Source organism: Pseudorca crassidens, chromosome 11, assembly GCF_039906515.1.
Source record: "Pseudorca crassidens isolate mPseCra1 chromosome 11, mPseCra1.hap1, whole genome shotgun sequence".
Lineage (NCBI taxonomy): Eukaryota > Metazoa > Chordata > Mammalia > Artiodactyla > Delphinidae > Pseudorca > Pseudorca crassidens.
Window position 1 is genome coordinate 59,379,175 of NC_090306.1, and position 20,147 is coordinate 59,399,321.

At 41.6% G+C, this 20,147-nt stretch overlaps 1 protein-coding gene across 11 annotated transcripts in view; it reads right to left on the reverse strand.

The window, feature by feature from the left end:
• BEST3 (bestrophin 3) overlaps positions 1-18,354 on the reverse strand; it is a 67,102-nt gene extending 48,748 nt beyond the window's left edge. Inside the window, exons 1-5 of one of the 11 annotated variants that reach the window (XM_067697313.1) lie at positions 18,182-18,352; positions 16,380-16,555; positions 12,161-12,255; positions 11,463-11,696; positions 446-600 (exon numbers count right to left, since the gene is read on the reverse strand). In XM_067697313.1, the coding sequence (XP_067553414.1) occupies positions 446-600; positions 11,463-11,696; positions 12,161-12,255; positions 16,380-16,531 (636 nt within the window). In that variant the 5' untranslated portion in view covers positions 16,532-16,555; positions 18,182-18,352. Of the gene's footprint in view, positions 1-445; positions 601-620; positions 4,442-11,462; positions 16,574-18,181 lie in introns of those variants that run through there. The other 10 variants (XM_067697303.1, XM_067697307.1, XM_067697312.1 and 7 more) reach the window with 10 other exon arrangements.
• Between the last annotated feature and the right edge of the window lie 1,793 nt (positions 18,355-20,147).

Sequence of the window (20,147 nt, forward strand, 5' to 3'; positions counted from 1 at the left end):
TGGTTTTGTTTCCTGGAGCATCTGGAAAGCTGGGTTAACCTTGGGATATTCCTATTTTGGGGAACTGACTAGGGGGGATTATTTCTACTACAGATTTGGTCTGGGATCCTGGAGCTAGGGATGGCAAATATGCCTTGAGGGTGCCAGATCCTTCCGAGCCCTGGCAGACATTGCTGATCAATCAAAGAACATTTTCTTACAGAGCCTATTACAAAGCCTACTTCTGTGTAAAACAGAGCCTCTAAGCAACCACCTGCAGTCAATCTGAGTTAAACTGTGTACTATTCTCCTCCTGCATTTGAGGGTTCTGATACTAGCCCAGTCTTTCTGGTTCCTTTGGAACCAGGATTGAACAAATTGGACTCGTCCAGGTCCAACCTATTGCATCCAGGTCCCTGTTGGTCTCTGATTAGCATCTTTTACTGACAGTTTACTATGTACTTACAGTCATCAATGATTGCAGATCAACACTGTCTCTGATTCTACCTTCCTTCCGGGCTTTAGCTGCAAGATTTCCAAACCAGATGAATGGAACCCAGTATTTCAGATGAGGAGATTTGAGGTGTTCAAATAATTTTCTTTCATCTGCGGTCATAAAACCTTTACACAAAATAAAAATAGCTAGATTATACAGACTTGGTTTAGCGCTAATATATTACCCTATATATTTCAGTGTCTACTATGTGAGCAAATAATGGGGGATATTCAAGAAATATAAAATAAAGGTTCCTGTCTCAAGTAGTTTTTACTTGTATCAGAGATAAGGAATGTGTACTCACGAGCACGCGTGCACACATGCACACACACACACACACAAGTTATATATCGGTATAGGAGGCAATGCATGTGAGCAATCCCTAACAGAGGCGGCCAGTAGGAAGTGAGGTGACATTAAATGTGGAGTAGGACATCTGGGGAAGGTCTCTTCTTTAGGTTTTGGTTTATTCATCTAAAATTGGGAACAAGAATACTTAGAATTGTTTGGATTAAAAGAATAAAACGTGATAATGTATACAAAACACTTAGTACAGTGCCGAACATGTGAATCGCATAACATTTCATCCTGACCCCTCCTTTCAAACTCCTAATTAACCAGGACTTCTTCTTTGAAGCCTTCCTTGATTCCTTCCTTCTCCTTCCCCGGGGATTTCTCCCCTTCAAAGCTCCACCACGGTGCTTTCTCTTGCCTTGTATTATGATAATGTTAGACACAAATGTTTCCCCTGCTAAGACCCTTTGGAAGGGCAAAGAGCATATTATCTTCGTAGTCCCCACAGCATTTCGCATATACTTTTTACAAATTTTATTATTTATTTTATTTTTGGCTGCATTGGGTCTTTGTTGCTGTGCGCGGGCTTTCTCTAGTTGCAGTGAGCGGGGACTACTCTTCATTGCGGTGCGCGGGCTTCTCATTGCAGTGGCTTCTCTTGCTGTGGAGCACGGGCTCTATGCACGCCAGCTTCAGTAGTTGTGGCACATGGGCTTCAGCAGGTGTGGCTCACAGGCTCTAGAGCACAGGCTCAGTAGCTGTGGCACATGGGCTTAGTTGCTCTGTGGCACGTGGGATCTTCCTGGACCAGGACTCGAACCCATGTTTCCTGCATTGGCAGGTGGATTCTTAACCACTGGGCCACCAGGCAAGTCCCATTCTTTCTAATGGCTGCATTCTAGTTAACTGTGTACAGTATTTTATATAAGTAGTTCTCTTTTGAATAGAGTTTTAAGTTGTTTTAATTTTCTTGCTACTAAAAATAATGCTGCAGTGACTATCCTTGTACTTACCACCTTGACTTTTTTTTTTTTAAGGATTATATAGGGGCATGAGGAATCATTTTCTTTTATTTATTTATTTATTTATTTTTTGGCTTCATCGGGTCAGTTGTGGTACGCGGGATCTTTCATTGTGGCACACAGGCTCAGTAGTTGCGGCGCGAGGGCTTAGTTGCCCCACAGCATGTGAGATCTTAGTTCCCTGACCAGGGATCGGACCCGTATCCCCTGCATTGGAAGGCAGATTCTTAACCACTGGACCACCAGGAAAGTCCCCCCACCTTGACTTTTTAAGTGGACTTTTAAATGTTCAGTATGATTTAGTATAAATGTTTTCTGAATTAAAGCTTGTTTCTAAAACTGATTTTTGTTAGATATGAATTTGAGTTACTTTTGATTGAGAAATGCAATCATTTGCTTATGAAATTCTAACACATTCAGATGAAAATCAACTTTTGCCCTAATGTGACACAGTTTGTATCCTTAACCATCTGTAATCGGTTTATGAATCTGGTTTTCCTGCTTAAAGTAATCCTCCCTCCTTACCATGCAGACTGAGTTTTATTTAAGAGGTGTTGCTATAACAGAGAAGAACTCAAAGGAGAAGTGAGATATGCCATTTTGAAAGTCACTGACCCATAGAGCTTTGGAGTTACCTAGATCCTTGATGTGATCCAGGCCAGTGCTTTGAGAATATGGTCCACAGGTCGTGGGTGTCTGAATCACTTGTGACACCTATTATATATGGAGAGGGCTAGGCTCTACCATCACCTGCTAAACCAGACTCAATAGGGCAGGAATTCTTGACCCAGTGTTGCACCTTTGCCTTATCCTGAGTGCCTTTTAGAAAATACCAGTGCCTTCACCTTATCCCTTGAGATTCTGATTCAGTTGGTCTAGAGTGAGGTCCAGGTGTAAGCATCCTTTTAACCTTCCTGGGTAATTTAATGAAATTGGGTCCAGGCATTTACATGTTTACCAAGCTCTGCAGGAAATTCTGACCTACAGCAATGTTCAAAAATTACTGCCCCACTGAATGAAGATTCTGTTTATTCAGTATTTGAAATAAACAGAGTAACAACTACAGAGGCAGTATTTACCAACAAGAGGCTAGTTTTAGATAAAACTCAGGTTATTTATATTAGCTTTGAAGGGGTCTGCCCATGCCTGGGGAATTGGACTCTCTCTGGTGGTCAAAGAATGAGTCTGAGAATTCTTGTCTTGTTTCTCAGTGCATTTCAAAGTTGTTGCATGACCTAGATAATCCGTTTGGTTTTTTTTTTAAGACTTGCAGAGTATGATTAAATCTGATGATAAGAAGTTAATAGATGAACTTGACCTGTCTTGGCTCTGTGCTTGAAGACTTGCAACCCTTCACCTTTTCCCTGGAAGACTATTCTCAGACATTTCATATCAATTGTCTAACAGTTATAGTCTTGGGATTCATAGTGCAGTTTCCAAAAATGCCTGCATTTATATACTGGCTGCAATCGCTGTCATTTGACCAAAGAATAACTTTACCTCTGGTTATTTTTATTCAGGAATATGGATCAACTTATGCTGGCAAGTCCTTTCTTGGGTTCTTAGCAAAAAGCAAATATGCAGAGTGAGGGTTAATTTAATGCGAACCCTAAAGCGAGAGTTAGGTAACCTCCCCCCAGTCCCTGCCGTGTAGCACACCCACTGATTGGAAAGGGACATGTAGAGCTAGGAAAGCAGGTGGGGGGGGGTTAAATGTTCAGCCCCAATTTATTGCGTACTTTACTAGGTGCTGTGAAAGATGAACTAGACATTATTGTATCCTCCAAGAGTGTACAGGCAGAATAATTTTTGTTATTTCCTGCAGGGTTACACATCTTATCCAAAGTAACCCCATCTTTGGAAATTGAGTTGTTGGTCCATTGAAAGAAAAGTCTAGATTGTTAATCAAATCAATTCAAAGAGCATTTGTTATTACATGGAATGTTATCCTCATCAGCGCCTCAGGCCATTTTAACCAGAGACTGATGATATATTCAGAATGTGGTCATTATCCTCATCTCTAAGGCTATGTTAACCACAGGTATTGATTTGCTACAGTTTGGCTGCACCATCAGTTGGCTGGTCCTCACACTACCCTGTCTCCTTCACATGTCTGTCTTCATGCCACGCTCCCTCAGACCCTATCCACACCCTGACGTTGCTATTTTATTCAATATCTTGCCATTACATTTGCCTTGAATTTCTCTTGCTATCTTTTTTCCTTCTGGTTTTCTGGCTAGTTCAGCTCTGCTCAGCAATTTTCATATTGCATATCCCGAAGAACCCTTTCTAATATTTCAAATCAGAGTAAAAAAAAAAAAAAATATATATATATATATATACACACACACACATATACACACACACAAACACACACACACACATATATGTTTGTATTTACTTGTGTCTTGAATTGTGGCTTGATGGAGTAGGATCTGCTACTTTAAGGCAAAATTTTATTGCCTTCAAACCGAAGGACCAATTAAGTCCATTAATAAACAATATTCCGGTAATCGCAGATTCAGTTGAAACTGAGGCAGATGTCTTTTGCCTTTAAAGCAGAGTGCGTACATGAGGCTCTGTTAGGAGAAGAGCTAAAAGCTCTGCTTCTCAAAACTTTTAGGCAGGATGGGTTTATTGCCAGTTCTTTCTGAAAGAGAAAGTTGTGCATTCAGCATCTGAGCCCTTCTCAGAGATGACTTTTTCAGGCACATTGCAACAAGCCTGGCTCATTTTCCTCTCTGTACTTTCCAAATGAATGGAATGAAGCCACCAGATTCAACTGCAGCCATTCTTTAAATTCAGTGGTAGACATTTAGAAATCCCTGTCAACCGGGAAAATCAAAGTGAGGCAAAATGGGATTCAGAGAGAGATGGAATCACACTGTGAAGGCATTGTGGAGGGCAGTATTGAGATATATATATATTTTTTTAACCATGAACTATAGTAAGATATATTTGTGGTTCCCAAAACAATTATTGGCTCTTCTGTGTGAGGTGCTCTCTGATATTTTCTGTTCTGTTCCATTCCATTCCATAAAAAATGCTGGCTCAAAGCCATTAAAATGATTTAAGAGCCCAATAATAAGTTACAACCCACAGTTTGAGAAGCTTGAAGTAGGATATGGTTGATTAAAATCAGTTTCTGGGTTAGCAATGCTGAACGGAGACAGAGAAACTCCTCTATTTTCCTAATGAGTCAAACACGAGTGAAACATCTCTAGTCAGCCGTATTCCTGTCTCTAAATTAGTATCCTGTTTGGTAGTTCACTGCCTTCTACACATGACGCACAGGAAATATCATTCACAAAATCAGTGCTCTTAACTCCTGGCCTGTCCAGGTGGCCCAGAATTCCATTTGCTTTGGGTAAATAGATCTGAGGCAATTTGCAGATAAAGTTGGAGGAGTTAATAGATGCACTGTGGTGCAGTGGTTCCTAGACTTTGCTGCACATTAGGATGGTCTGAGGAGCTTAAAAACTCCTGATGCCCAGGTTGCACCGTACACCTATTGAATCCTAATGTCTGGGGGTGTGAGCCACCATCAGTATTTTTAAAAGATCCCTAGCGACTCCATCTTGTAACAAAGTTTGGGAACAACTGCACCTAGTACAGAGTCACACAGCAAGCTGGCCATTTTAGCATCCTTGTTCTGGCTCAAACATAGTGCTTCTGGGGAGCTTGTTTAGAAGTGGATTTCTGGGTCCCAAGCCCCAGAGATTCAGATTTCATAGGCTGTCTGGGAACCTGCAATTTAAATAAACACCCTGATAATTCAATGAATGTGGTGGTCTATGATCATCCTTTGAGAAGCATTGATTGGCAAGCCATGATTTAACTCCTAAAACAGAGCTGTGGTGAACCTTCAAACAGTGGGCGGAGACTGCCCATCCATGGCACTAATGCAAGGAGGTGTGTACTTTCTCTCCCATGAAGAGCCAGTGCGCATAGGTGAGTCAAGTTGCACTCACAAGACGACATTCAGTCTGTTCTGGGCTCATCACATGAGACTATAGGGGTAACTGACTCAGCCTGTAAAAGTTCAGCCAACAGAGGAAAAACTGGCACAGCCATGAATACCACCATCCCCTTGATCATCTCTCCTGTAACACAGAGCAGTGAGAGATTTCAGAGACCAGGGAACCCCAGTAGCACAGAATGCATCAGGAAAAACGTGAACAGCAGATCACAGGGCAGAAAGTCAATATTATACAAAATCCATTCGATTTTACTTAGCGAGAGAAGATTAGAGATTAAATGATCTAAGTGTGGGGCTAGGCTTCCAGACAGTGCATCTAAAGTTAGAACTTTTATCTCAACAGTCACTTGACAATTGGGAGCTCGTTCGGTTGTATTTATGCCTGTTAACTGTATGTCACTAAGAATCCTGATGGGGTCTCCACAGGCTCTCTCTCGTCAGGGCAGAAGCTCAAGGAACTTCATGTTAAGATTCCAGGCCTTTAAGAAAACAAAACAGTGTCCTTTCCTTAAAATTTACTGTCTTTTAACCACTCTTACAGGCTACCAAGCACAGAAGGAAACTATTTTAGAGAAATAGAAATGCAATGGAGTGATGTGAAGTTCAGCTGTAAATATATTTATGCTTGTCTCTGAAAGTGATTCATAGAAGGAAACACTTGTAGTAATCTTTACTGATCCTCGAGGACAGGGACCTCGCTTTCAGCTGTGCTCCAGTGCTCAGCACAATGCCTAGCGTACCGTATACACTGAGTAAATCTTTGTTAAATGAGCAAAAAGCATGACAGATTTAGTAACAGATTTAGTAACGTTTCTTTTAGAGGAATGCATATAATTTCCCATTTCCTTTTTTTGTGCTTCTGGTGAAGGGTTTTGAAGGAAAATGTTTTCTCTCCTGATCACTGTGAAACCCCAGAAAAAATGTTTTGATTCAGTCTCATACCATAACGTAAGCACCCAATTAAGGCCATCACTTAAATTGGCAAAGATCTGGAATTGTGCACACGACTTGACTTAGAATGAATGACATCTTCCAAGGCAGGTGATTGAAACGACTGGCATTTTCCAGGGCAGGCTTGTAGCCAAGAGGGAAAATAACAGAGACTCCTGGGTTCCAGCTCCTCTGCGAAGTAACTGTTTGATAACAGACCAGTTCAGGGAATTTCCAGCAGAATACACATTATTTTGCATTCAGCTGTTACATTTCTATTTTCATGGGAGCATAAATAAAGAAATTTTAATTTGAGAAATGTAACCTGTAACATCAAAGCATATGTATTTCCCAGAATAATGTAACTTGAGTGTCCAGCTTAACAGCAAGGAATGTCAGGGACCGGCGGGTAAGTGACCTAGCTCACAAGCTGTAGTCAAGCAATGGCCAGATGCTTCAGAAGGAGGTGCTGACCTTCATTCTCTCCATCCTCTCACTGTTTTTGTCCTGCTAGTCCTGAATCTTTGTGACAGGGACCCTCCCTGAAGCAATACAAAGAGCTTGGAGGGCAACTCCCATTGCCTTAAAGCCCCCTGTTTCTCAGAGTGTGATCCAGGGACCCCCTTCCTCAAAGTCTCCAGGGGCTTGTTAAACACACTCATTCCTGGACCCCAGCCTAGACCTACTGAATCAGAATCTCTGGGGGTGTCGTCTTCGGATCTGCGTTTTTAGCAGTATTGATTTTTTTTTTTTTTTTTTTTGCGGTACGCGGGCCTCTCACTGTTGTGGCCTCTCCCGTTGCGGAGCACAGGCTCCGGACGCGCAGGCTCAGCGGCCATGGCTCACGGGCCCAGGCGCTCCGCGGCATGTGGGATCCTCCCGGACCGGGGCGCGAACCTGTGTCCCCTGCATCGGCAGGCGGACTCTCAACCACTGCGCCACCAGGGAAGCCCCTAGCAGCATTGAGTTTTTAACACTATCTAAAGTGCACTGAAGTTTGAGAACATGTACTTTCCCAGACAGGTGGGTTTTTGTAGAGAGTCACCTGACAAGAGGTTTTTTTTGCGCCCTCAGCATTGCCTCCTGCCTTTGCCCCTACACTTTTGGGGCCCCTGTGCTTTACCACCAGCCCTCTCTGCCCTCAGGCGGAGCAGGTGCCCTGGCTCTGGGCTCAGGGCACCTGCCAAACATTTTCCGCCATCCCTGAACTTCCTGTTCTTCCCAGAAACGTTGGCACAGGCCAAGGACAGACAGAGAGAGGTGGAGACACGTACCCAGTTGGGAGAGCTTGGAAACTGACCCCACGTGCAGAATGAGTCAGCCTTCTCTGCTGGGGAGCGGGAAGTCTGGTAAGTCTGTGCGGCCAGCCGACAGAGAGTCTGTGCCCATCCATGTGGGTGGCCATGAGGCAGACCAGGAAGGACGCTGCCTGTGAATCATGGCCCCCAGCTTGGAAGGCAGTGGCTCAGAACCTTTGTCCCACCACCTAGCATGCAAACCTTGTGTTCCTGTTGGGCACATGCTGGTCCACTACCCCTTCTTCTGCCTTTCGAGAAAACACTTAGGGGTGAAAGAGAGTAGCAGAGACCTTTACACTGCAATCATCAGTGATGGCCCCAGAGGGCACCTGCCAAGGCTTCAGCCCCCTCCTGTCGCCCTCAGTACTCTTCCTCCTTCAGACGCGGCACAAAAACTGACCACAGTTTTTGAAGTGAGAGCGATGAAGTGAGAGCGATGCTCGTTGTGTCCAGGCAGGTCTAATTCAAGTCCCCTAGATGGTAGTCTCTGAGCAGACTGCTCAGAGGCTACCATCCAGAGCAATTCTGGAGCCTCCAGCATGGTCGAAACCTTGAATTCACCCTTTTCTTAACTGTTGCAGTTTTGTTATTAGTAATGAATTATTTGACGAATGCCAAAACCTTTTACCCCGGGGGTGAGAAAAAGCGTTAAAAAAATAAGCATCCCAGAAAAGACTCCTTACTTCTCAAACTGCAGTATATAAAAAGAGCAACATAAGAGCATGTTTAAATGCAGGTTTTCCAGGCCTTACATACAATGGTTCTGATTCAGTAGGTCTGACGTGGGGCTCAGGAGTATGCATTTTATTTTATTATATTTATTTATTTATTAATAAATTTTATTTATTTATTTTTGGCTGCATTGGGAGTTCATTGCTGTGCACGGGCTTTCTCTAGTTGTGGTGAGCGGAGGTACTCTTTGTTGCGGTGCGTTGGCTTCTCATTGCGGTGGCTTAGGCTCTAGGCACTTGGGCTTCAGTAGTTGTGGCTTGCGGGCTCCAGAGTGCAGGCTCAGTAGTTGTGGCGCATGGGCTTAGTTGCTCCACGGCATGTGGGATCTTCCCGGACCAGGGCTCGAACCCATGTCCCCTGCATTGGCAGGCAGATTCTTAACCACTGCGCCACCAGGGAAGTCCCAGGAGTATGCATTTTAAATAAACAACTCAAGTTATTCAAGATGTAAAGGGCGCATGGGTTTGTGGATCACACCTTGATACATACTCAAGTAAATGCCCCTCAAGGAGCAAATGATTCTCCTATGCCCTTGGAATGGTTGGGGGTACTGGTGGTACGGGAGAGAGGAGTACTTGAGCGTTCCAAATGCCTTGGAAAGGGGGAAAGTGTCGATGCAAGTACTGACTGGTGTTTGTGTAAGTTTGATAGGGAGTGAGTGTCGGTATTACGAAAAGTGCACCTAAAGGAAATGAACTCAGATCATTCCCCCATTCATCTCGCCGTTTCTACTTGCCCCTCAGACCTGAGCACAACTCAGGCCTTGCTGAGCTCACGTCTAACCAGAGGCCCTAAAGGCCTCTCTGTCACCAGCCACCCCCTCTGCTTTTAATATGATGGTGACGCTGAGAGGATAGATTCGCTCTGAGAATTGGGCCTGGAGTCTGATTGCTGTCAGAATGCGCTTTCTTCTTTCCAAGAATGTGTCAGGACTACAGAAATGTCACCTTCCTTCATCCAAGTAAACTTTAGCTGTCACTCATCCATTTGGAATGGGCCAAACGTTTCTCGTTTGTTTTTATGACTTTTTTCATAGGTCGAAATGCTTATCACATTTGATCCTTTAGACATTAGGGTAAGCAAAATAAGTTATCAAGTGGCATTTTAAACTTGGTCATTCTGATGCAGTATTCCACTTTTAAATTTGGAGGAAGGGTGGCAGTTAATTTTATCTTAAGTTCCGACTGGTTTTACATCATAATATACCTGTACATTTGCCAAGCCCTTTGTACCCTTCATCTGAATCTGTAACCGACTCCTTGCTCCCCATTACTTTCTCACATCTTGCTCTGTAGCCCTAACAACGGCCTCTACACTCCTCCTTCCTTATTTCCACCTTACCTTTCACAGTCTCCTGGTCATAGGGGATCAAGAAGACCTAGGATGTCATATCAAATGAGTCTTCTAAAGTGACCAAAGGACTATGTTATGCTGTTGTACTAGATGATTTCATTATTAATAGCAAGAACTCATGTCACACCATGTGCCGGGTACTGCTCTAGACACTGCAAGTATTAACTTATTTAATCATCACAACAAGCCTATGAGGTATATGAGGTAAAAGGTATTATAAATCACTCTAAACTCACTCTATGAATGAGGGAACTGAAGCATTAGAAAGGTAAAGTAACTCAGACAAGGTCATGTAGCCGGTACGCGATAGAGAAGGATTTGAACTCTGTGTTCTGAGTCACTCTCTACGTCGCCATCTGAGAAGACAAAACCAAATCAAACAAAAGCCCCCAAACCTCCAAAAACAAACAAAACATGCTACTCTTAAATATATATATATATTTTCAAGGACATTTCAGAAAAGGAGACTGGATAAAGCAACCTAATTCGAGACTGTACTCAATATAAAGGCAGAATCATCTCGTGGTTCCTATATCTACTATATATTCATTTATACATTCCAACATACTCTCAGATGGATCAAAGACAACCCAGCACAAAACCCCATTTTTATTCTGTACGTGCCAACAATGATCTCATTTAATCCTCATCCCCTTGAAGGCTGGTTTAACAGCTTCTTTGCTAAGTATTAACACACCAAAGAGAACCATTCTTCAAACGTGATTTGTTCTCAGCATCCTGTGTCCAGAAGCCCAAGTACAAAACTGCATCTACTCTGAGGAACAGGAGAGACAACAGACCCCCACTAAAGCAGCCTTTTACTGCCACCTCTCAGGCTCTGCCTAGATGAAAAGCCGCATTTCTGGTTCCTACCAGAATCTTCTGTGTTTGGTAGGTGCGGGGGAAAGGATTAAGTTAGGAGTTCTGAGCCTGAATTGAAATTTTGGCTCTCCCACTAATGAGCTATGTGATCCAGGACAGGTCATAACCTCTCTGAATCTCTCATGGTTTTTTTGAGGTCCATATGAAATAATATTTTTGAAAGTGCATAAACTGTAAAGTGCTAGAAAATGTAAGGTGATATTACAGAAGGTTTGAATAAATATGATAATTATTATATTATGGACCATGTGACTGTTTACAACTTAATTTGAGGTTGACTGTCTGCTGTTTCCTTTGCTCTGCCCCCCAAGTAAACTGCTTGAGGGCTGGAACTATGACATTCATTTTTACCTCTTAAGACTGTTTCTGGCACATGATAGGTAATCAGTAAATGTTTCTTGAATGAATGAATAAATAAAAGGCATTTTCCAAGGAACTTTGAAAGTTCTGATCGAGGTCAAGAGGAGACCCATGGAAGGAAAAGTCATTTACAGTACCTGCTTCAACCACATGGTCCATTGTCGGAAACCTTTTGTACACGGCCGTGCTCACCGAGCGGAAGATGAGCAGGGATGTGAGGTTGACGTAGCGCATCAGTGTCCTCCTGAGCAGGCGCCCGTGCTCGTCACTTCCGTGAACACTGCTGGAGATGAGGAACATCAGCCTGTCTGGCCAGGGCAGATTCACAAACTGGTTCCACCATCGGTTCACCACCAGAGTGACATAAAACCCTGTAGAGTAACAGGAAATTGTAAAGCAATTTCTTACTGTAGACATATTGTTGACACTGATGCTTTCAGCAGAATTTTAGTTTTTTTTAGGGATCGGGGTGTAAAAAATATGTTGTTATCCATATCTGATGATTTTGCCCTCCAGAAAAAAAATGTAATTTGTGCCTCGCAATGCTGTAGCACCCAGTAAGTGGCTATTAGAACTCAAATATTGATGGCAAAAATGGAGAGTTAGTGAAAAGAAAGCCGAATTGTCCAAGAGCAGATTATTACCTCAAACTTGTTGGTTGTTAATTTAGCAAAAGCAGCCTTGAAGGTAAACCTTATGGATGATTCTGGTTCTATTGCAAGCAGTGACTTTTCAGGCATGCCTCTCAGCTTGGAAACACTCCCATGCAGAGTCATTGGTGTTATCCTAACGGAGACAGCTGTGTGGCTGCATTCTGCATGTGACCTATACTTACCAAGCACAAAGGTTACTGGAATTTGTTCAGCATATCTGTCACAGTAAATTGATAATTTTTCAAAGTAACGTTTTTGGGCTCCTGTAAGTAACAATCTGGAGCAAAAATAAAATGCACAGCCCTTTATGATATTATACTTCTGCACCTGCTTTGCAAGTGACATTCAGTGCAAACAATTAAGCGAAAATAACCTCAATTTTTTTTTTTAAGGAGCAATAACTTTTTCTTTTCTACCTAAGCTGATGTATCTCAAAACCTTTTTAACTGCTGAATGTTTTAAGTACTAACATTTTTAGTACATAAATGTTGTTGGTCATTACACAGTGGGACATAATAACCATTTTATTTTTAAATACTTCATATTTAAAAATTTTTTATATGATTAATGCATTGGATTTAGAGCAAAATACTTCATAAAAGAGTCCATTTTCCAATTATTCATCATATGTACTTAAAAAAAGAGTGCCTTAAGTGGATGATACTTATTAAGTAATTATTGAATAATAACCCTGGATTCGACATCCTGATCTTACTTTTTCATGAATATGCTACTTAGTACATTGTTAATTATACATGTTGTACTTCAAGGGATGTTATAACTGTTTTTTTTTTGTTTTTTTTTGTTTTTTTTTTGTTTTTGCAGTACGCGGGCCTCTCACTGCTGTGGCCTCTCCCGTTGTGGAGCACAGGCTCCGGACGCGCAGGCTCAGCGGCCATGGCTCACGGGCCCAGCCGCTCCGCGGCATGTGGGATCTTCCCGGACCAGGGCACGAACCCGTGTCCCCTGCATCGGCAGGCGGACTCTCAACCATTGCGCCACCAGGGAAGCCCTATAACTGTTTATTTTAAAGCCTACAGTTATTTAAGGGACTTCCCTGGTGGTCAAGTGGTTGAGATTTTGCCTTGTAATGCATGGGATATGGGGTCGATCCCTGGTCAGGGAGCTAAGATCCCACATGCCTTGGGGCCAAAACACCAAAACATAAAACAGAAGCAATATTGTAACAAATTCAATAAAGACTTTAAAAATGGTCCACATCAAAAAAAAAAAATCTTAAAAAACATTTTCAAAATAAAAAAATTAAAAATATACATTTAAAATATAAAACAACACAGATTTAACAATTAGTAGTGAAATTTTTATAATTATGTTTGGTGGGTTTTTATTTCTATAGTATACATATAAAAATTTATATTATGGATCTGACACAAACCCATTTTCTGGTATTGTTAAACATAAATCCATTTAATGAAGCTATTATTGGTATTTATGTTGCAAGGAGGAGATTCAGAATCAGAAGAACTATCTCAAGGCAGGTTAATAATAATGATCAAAATCCAGAAAGAAAACACAGATCAATTTGAATAAATGAATGAATGCAGCTTTTCCAAGGGAGGAAGGAATCCCTTGAAAACAGTCATCATAGCCTGTGTCAGAGGCCTATTTGGGTCAGTAGAACTTTGAAGAAGGACACAGAGAGATAATGAGGTGACAGTGAGCCACCGACCAGACTGCAGATGAAGACCTGGGAGCTGGTGCTGACCAAGAAGGTGTGTGGGTGCAGGGTGGGCTTGGAGTTCCTGCCTCAGCTTGGAAGAGGTGTCAGAAATTCTGAAATCAAGAAAAGCTGACAAGAGAGGCATCACCTGGTGGACAGGCCTATCAAGGTCATGCTGATGACAAGTTACAGCTAGAATGGTTTCTGGTACTCAAATAAAAATGATCAGGGCTTCCCTGGTGGCGCAGTGGTTGAGAGTCCGCCTGCCGATGCAGGGGACACGGGTTCGTGCCCCGGTCCGGGAGGATCCCACATGCCATGGAGCGGCTGGGCCCGTGGGCCATGGCCGCTGGGCCTGCGCGTCTGGAGCCTGTGCTCCGCAACGGGAGAGGCTGCAGCGGTGAGAGGCCTGCGTAACGCCAAAAAAAAAAAAAAAAAAAAAATGATCAGAGAGAATTTAAACGTGGAGAGCACAGACCGTAGGGTTTAACAGAGCCAGGTTTGAATCCCAGATCTGCCACTTAACAGATTTGGATTTGAGCATATTTTTAAATCAGTCTGAGTCTCAGTTTTCTCATTTGTAAATGGGGATAATTAATACCTATTGATATGTATCAGGAATGTTATGAGGATTAAAGAATATATGATATATAAAACCACTTAGCATATGTTGTCACACTTAATCAATAATAAAGTGGTTGTTACTATTAATAGTTGGCCAAAGGAAAAAATATTTAGCTGATAGACACATAGAAATTTTACTAGCTAGAAAGTACCACAGCGAGTATTTTGTCAAATCCATCCCCAAATAAAAAGAGGTATAGGGCTTCCCTGGTGGCGCAGTGGTTGAGAGTCCGCCTGCCGATGCGGGGGACGCAGGTTCATGCCCCGGTCCGGGAGGATCCCACATGCGGAGCAGCTGGGCCCGTGGGCCATGGCCGCTGGGCCTGCGCGTCCGGAGCCTGTGCTCCGCAGTGGGGGAGGCCACAGCAGTGGGAGGCCCACATAATGCAAAAAAAAAGAGGTATAATCAAACTAGTGAATTCTGGTTCTGTCTTATGATTTTTTTGCTAGGTATAACTATTTGCTTATAACAGGATTAAAAAACTTAGCATCATTAGTAGACATGAGAATGAAACTATGTCTGTATTTGTCTACAGATATGTCTGACTCTTGACAGATTCAACCTGTAGTTCTTGGTAGAGCTTTGATCAACATATAAGGGTCTATTTTAAAAAACTTTTACATTTGAACTTTAAAAAATGAAAAATGGCTTGAACTAATGATTATTGTTATAAATGTAAGCCCTCTTTGGTCTTTAGAAAACATATGTGCATACAATTTTGTGGGGTATAAATAAGATATTGGAGTCAAAGTTAAGGCCCCATGGAGCATTTCTGGCTACAATGCAAGTGTTCTAAGAGCTATTCTATTCTAAGAGGCAGTAGCAGCAATAAATTCACATTAGTAAAAATAAACTAATTATCCTGAAGCGTCATGTGTCTTCCACCATTTCATATTCTGAAGGAGTAGGTGACACATAAATAAATCATCAAAATAATACCGTATTTAGAAGACAAATCTGAAAAATTATTAGAGGTTTTTAATAAAACTTTCCTTGTAAAGATATTTTGCCAAAATGTATACCAATATATACAGTTGTTTGGAACTGTAGTTTTGATATGGAGCAAAGTAACTCTTCCTATTCTACTTTTGGTCATTATCAGCTATAGCCAAATTAAGGTCCCTCTTCTTCACATGGTGTCCTGTCGCTGCAAGGAAGAATGTAGGTGAAAACAATGATACACAAATTTATCCATTGTATGCAGAAGAAAAAGAACAAACTGATGAACACAGTAAAGGTGGAAATACAGCCTCAAAAACCTTTAGCTCTTCTATTCTAAGTTTTAACTTTCCCCAGAGAAGAAATGTATGCAATCAATATTAATTTAAAAAACTAATAAAGCTTCCCTTTTATAATACTGATAAAATTTTATTAAAACTATAATTTTTAGTTATAAAAGTATTTCTTGGACATGATGTTACTCATATTTCCTGTCAATCTGACAGGCAAAGTTTGTGAGGTTATGAAGAATAAACGTCTTTTATGAATATAATGTGCCCTGAACTCAGAAGATATAAAGAAAATAAATTAGTTTTCAGACCTTTTCTTTAATTGAGATATTGGTAAAGTTGGGGGCACCAACTTGGATAAGATTTCGTCATTCCAGGAAAGAGGAAGGAAAGTTGCCTGATACACACTATTCACGAACATGTTAACTATGTAGGTAGTCGCTGCAAGCTGTCAAATCAGAAACTCCAACTATGAATAACATAGTTCAGAGAAGCACAAATAATTATTTGTCTGTGGACTTTGCCATTCAAAATCATCACTTAGTGAGGTTCTAGGTATAAATCTTTCATTTTACGCCTATAGCAAAATTCTTGAAGCACAACTAATACCTCATCATGACCAATTAAAGTGGGGCTGGAATGAGAGCCACCTGAACATGACGGTTAGAGTCTATTTAACACCCTAAAAATGGTTAGGTGTGGATTAAAATACCCAGTCCTGGGGAGAAGTAGGCAACAGAGGATCATGCAAAGGAGGAGGTTACATAATGCAAAAGTCAGCGGCAGCAAAAAGGGCTTGGATTTTTGAGACTGTATTCATATATGCTATCTAATGGCCATTTAAGGACACATGCAAAGGAAAGTACCTGTACATAAAACTTATTGCTGTGTAAAGTACAGCAAAAACAATAAATTCCCTGTATAGTAGTTTGTAGATGCTGCCTCTCCACTTGAGGAGTAACCTATGAAATCCAAAAAAAGTCGCATTTGCTACTTTACTGGAGTAAGTGACAGTCATCTTGGATAGTTTTTCTTTTTTTTTCTAGAAGAGCAAGAAGACAACACACAAGTAAAAAGCAATGTTTAAGACAGCGCATAAATCTGTATCTCAAAAGAAACCCTAACCAGCAGCCAGTCAACCATCTCTACTTTTTGCCTTTCTCAGCTTGAACAATTTGGAATTTGGAGATAACCACCAACTCAGTGCTAAATCTTTTAGTAGAAAAAGGGAAGAAAGGAGTGTCTGGAAAAAGAAATATTAGAAATCTTAAGCTTGCCTTCATTTCTAAATATTTTGAGATTATATAGCCATTACTCAATAAATATTTGAATGACTAAACGAGATATATGAGAGATGGTGTATTATGATCTGTCATATATTTTCTGAATCCATGGGAAGATCTAAGGTATTGATATGCCATATTAATTGACCTTTTCAAAAGCAGTGGTCAAACTTATTGTTTGGGGCTTTATTTGCTAAAATGTGTAAAGAGGTATTTACTTCACCCTTAAATTTCCTAAAAGAAAGTTATGGCTCTCTTAGAAATCAGGAGAAGCCAGCCCCTTGTGGGAATTTAATTGATGGGTTACTTTTGGTTGTTTTAATTTATGTCTCTCTAGTGGAGCTCTGAGTGCATAGTTAGCAATCTGTGCACTTCACAAGGTAGACAAAACGTCGGGCCACAGTGATACTAAGTAAGGTGCATTTTCCCATTGAAAAGTCCCACATAAAATGCTTAGGGATGGGGCACCTTCTGTTTGGAGCTGAAAAAATGAGGCCATTATTTAGGACTCTTTCCACCTGGACTGTTCCATGGATGTGGGTGGGTTGAGAACTGGGGCCCAAAGCCTAGTTTTTAGTGGATTCTCTGGAATTCCATTGCTCTTCACCAAGACACTAAACATTCAGGTTTTGAGAAGATGCCCCAAAGCTAATCTTTGTTTGAAAATCCTGCTCCACAGCTTTCTAACACAAAGCATACACGGAGAACATGAAATTTCTTTGAAACCTTTTGCTTTCAAAAGGATCTATGAGGAGTCTTATAGAGCTACTTAGACTGAAATGATCGAGTTTTTAGGTAGAACTGTACTAGACATAAGTAATAAATCCTATAGCAGATTTCTTATACAAAGTAGCCTACAGCACACATTTTATCATAAACAAGGACATTTTCTGTCTTTATTTAGAGGTAGAGAAAAAACCCAATTCTCATTTGCCTAGTTTCCCTAAAAAAAAAAAAAAAAAAGAAAAGAAAAAAAAGTGAAACTCTGGAACTATATTCTGGAGCGGTATTTTTTTTTTTCTAATCACCAGCCTAAGGCTTCAACTGCTGATGTTAACAAAGAAACCAGAGATTTTTTTGGCAAAAGTAGGTATCATTACGAAAGGTTGGGACTCAGGCCACAAAAGCAGTTTCATTTTTCCATTTTCACTTTGTCTCTTTGTCTCTTTGTCTAATGTGAATACAGCCAAAACTGGGAGAGGAGCATAATAAATTAAACCATTTCATAATTTGTTCTCACGGGCACTGGACTTTTGAATAACAGTCCTTAAATAACTCTCTTTCCTTTAACAGTTCACCCTTCTGGTACAGCTCTGTCAGAAAAACCAAGATCACATCGAGTAGAGGTCAGAGGTAAAACGCATAGGTATACTCTGTGCACTAACCTATTTGTTTGGTTTGGAGTCTCCGACAGGAAAGACAATCTCCAGGCTCCCCCTGCAGAGGTGCCTTCGGGTCGGTGTTGTACTCTCGGCTCACCCTTCGCTCATGCGGAGTCTGGAGAACTGTTTATGCCAATTTGTCCACTGGTGACGGTGATAGCCGGGAACAAACAGGAGCAACAGCTGCTGATGTGGTTTTTTTCTCATCTATAATTATAACTCCACCTGTTGCCCAAAGCACCACTTTGAATGAGAAGTCGGAGGTAATGTGAAGGAGCTTGGGTCACCTAAGTCTGTTATTTTCATTTTGACTCTCCCCTGGGATCAAGGGAGAAAGAGCCATTTGCCCCTAAAGTGCTCTGAAGAGGCTCCACCAGCCAAAAACAGGGAATTGGGACAGTCTGTGTATGCTTAAAACAAGAATAAATTCTTGTGAAGCCTTAAACTGGGGCAGACAAGAACATAAACAGGATTTTCATTCATTTGAGAGGTACTGAGAATGCTCTACCATTAAAAACAATAAGCGTGAGAAAAAACCCAGGCCCAACTGGAAAGGACCCAGAGAAAGGATCACTGAAGAGTCTTAAGGCCAGGAGAGTGCCATCATAGTGCTGACCACTAGGGACTCACCATTTCTCAGTTTCTGCCTCATTGGCTCCTTATTAACCAGGATGGCTGAGAAGTTAGAGGCCTGCAATGTGAGTCACAAGAGAGTCTAGAATGGGCTTTCTGCTGAGATGGAAGTAGGCTCGTGCAGCAGTCCCAGAAGACTTGCACAAGAAGAGTTTCAGACAACAGAAAATAATCCTAAGCGACTGTGCAGTGGGTTTCCATTGAAAGTGATTTTTGCTGGATTTGGAGGGCGTAAAGTTGTAAGCATTGAATCTTTGAATGAGATTCATCCATCTGAAGATGGCAGAGGAGTAAGACATGGAGATCACTTTCCTCCCCACAAATACATCAAAAATACATCTACACTCCTACTGAATGCTGGCAGAAGACCTCAGACTTCCCAAAAGGCAAGAAACTCCCCATGTACCTGTCCGAGTGGCTGACAGCGTCTTGGTGCTCTGGCCAGGTGTCAGGCCTGAGCCTCTGAGGTGGGAGAGCCGAGTTCAGGACACTGGTCCACCAGAGACCTCCCGGCTCCATGTAATATCAAATGGCAAGAGGTCTCCCAGAGATCTCCATCTCAACACTAAGACCCAGATCCACTCAACGGCCATCAAGCCCCAGTGCTGGACACCCCATACCAAATAACTAGCAAGACAGGAACACAACCCCACTCATTAGCAGAGAGGGTGCCTAAAATCATACTAAGTTCACAGACACCCCAAAACACACCACTAGACGTGGTCCTGTCCACCAGAAAGACAAGATACAGCCTCATCCATCAGAAAACAGGCACCAGTCCCCTCCAACAGGAAGCCTACACAACCCACTGAACCAACCTTACCCACTGGGGGCAGACACCAAAAAAAATGGGAAGTACAAACCTGCAGCCTGTGAAAAGGAAACCCCAAACACAGTAAGTTAAGCAAAATGAGAAGACAGAGAAATATGCAGCAGATGAAGCAGCAAGGTTAAAACCCACCAGACCAAACAAATGAAGAGGAAATAGGCGGCCTACCTGAAAAAGAATTCAGAGTAATGATAGTAAAGATGATCCAAAATCTTGGAAATAGAATGGAGAAAATACAAGAAACGTTTAACAAGGACCTAGAAAAACTAAAGAGCAAACAAACAGTGATGAACAACACAGTAAATGAAATTAAAAAATTCTCTAGAAGGAATCAATAGCAGAATAACTGAGGCAGAAGAAAGGATAAGTGACCTGTAAGATAAAATAGTGGCGATAACTACCACAGAGCAGAATAAAGAAAAAAGAATGAAAAGAATTGAGGACAGTCTCAGAGACCTCTGGGACAACATTAAATGCACTAACATTCAAACTACAGGGGTCTCAGAG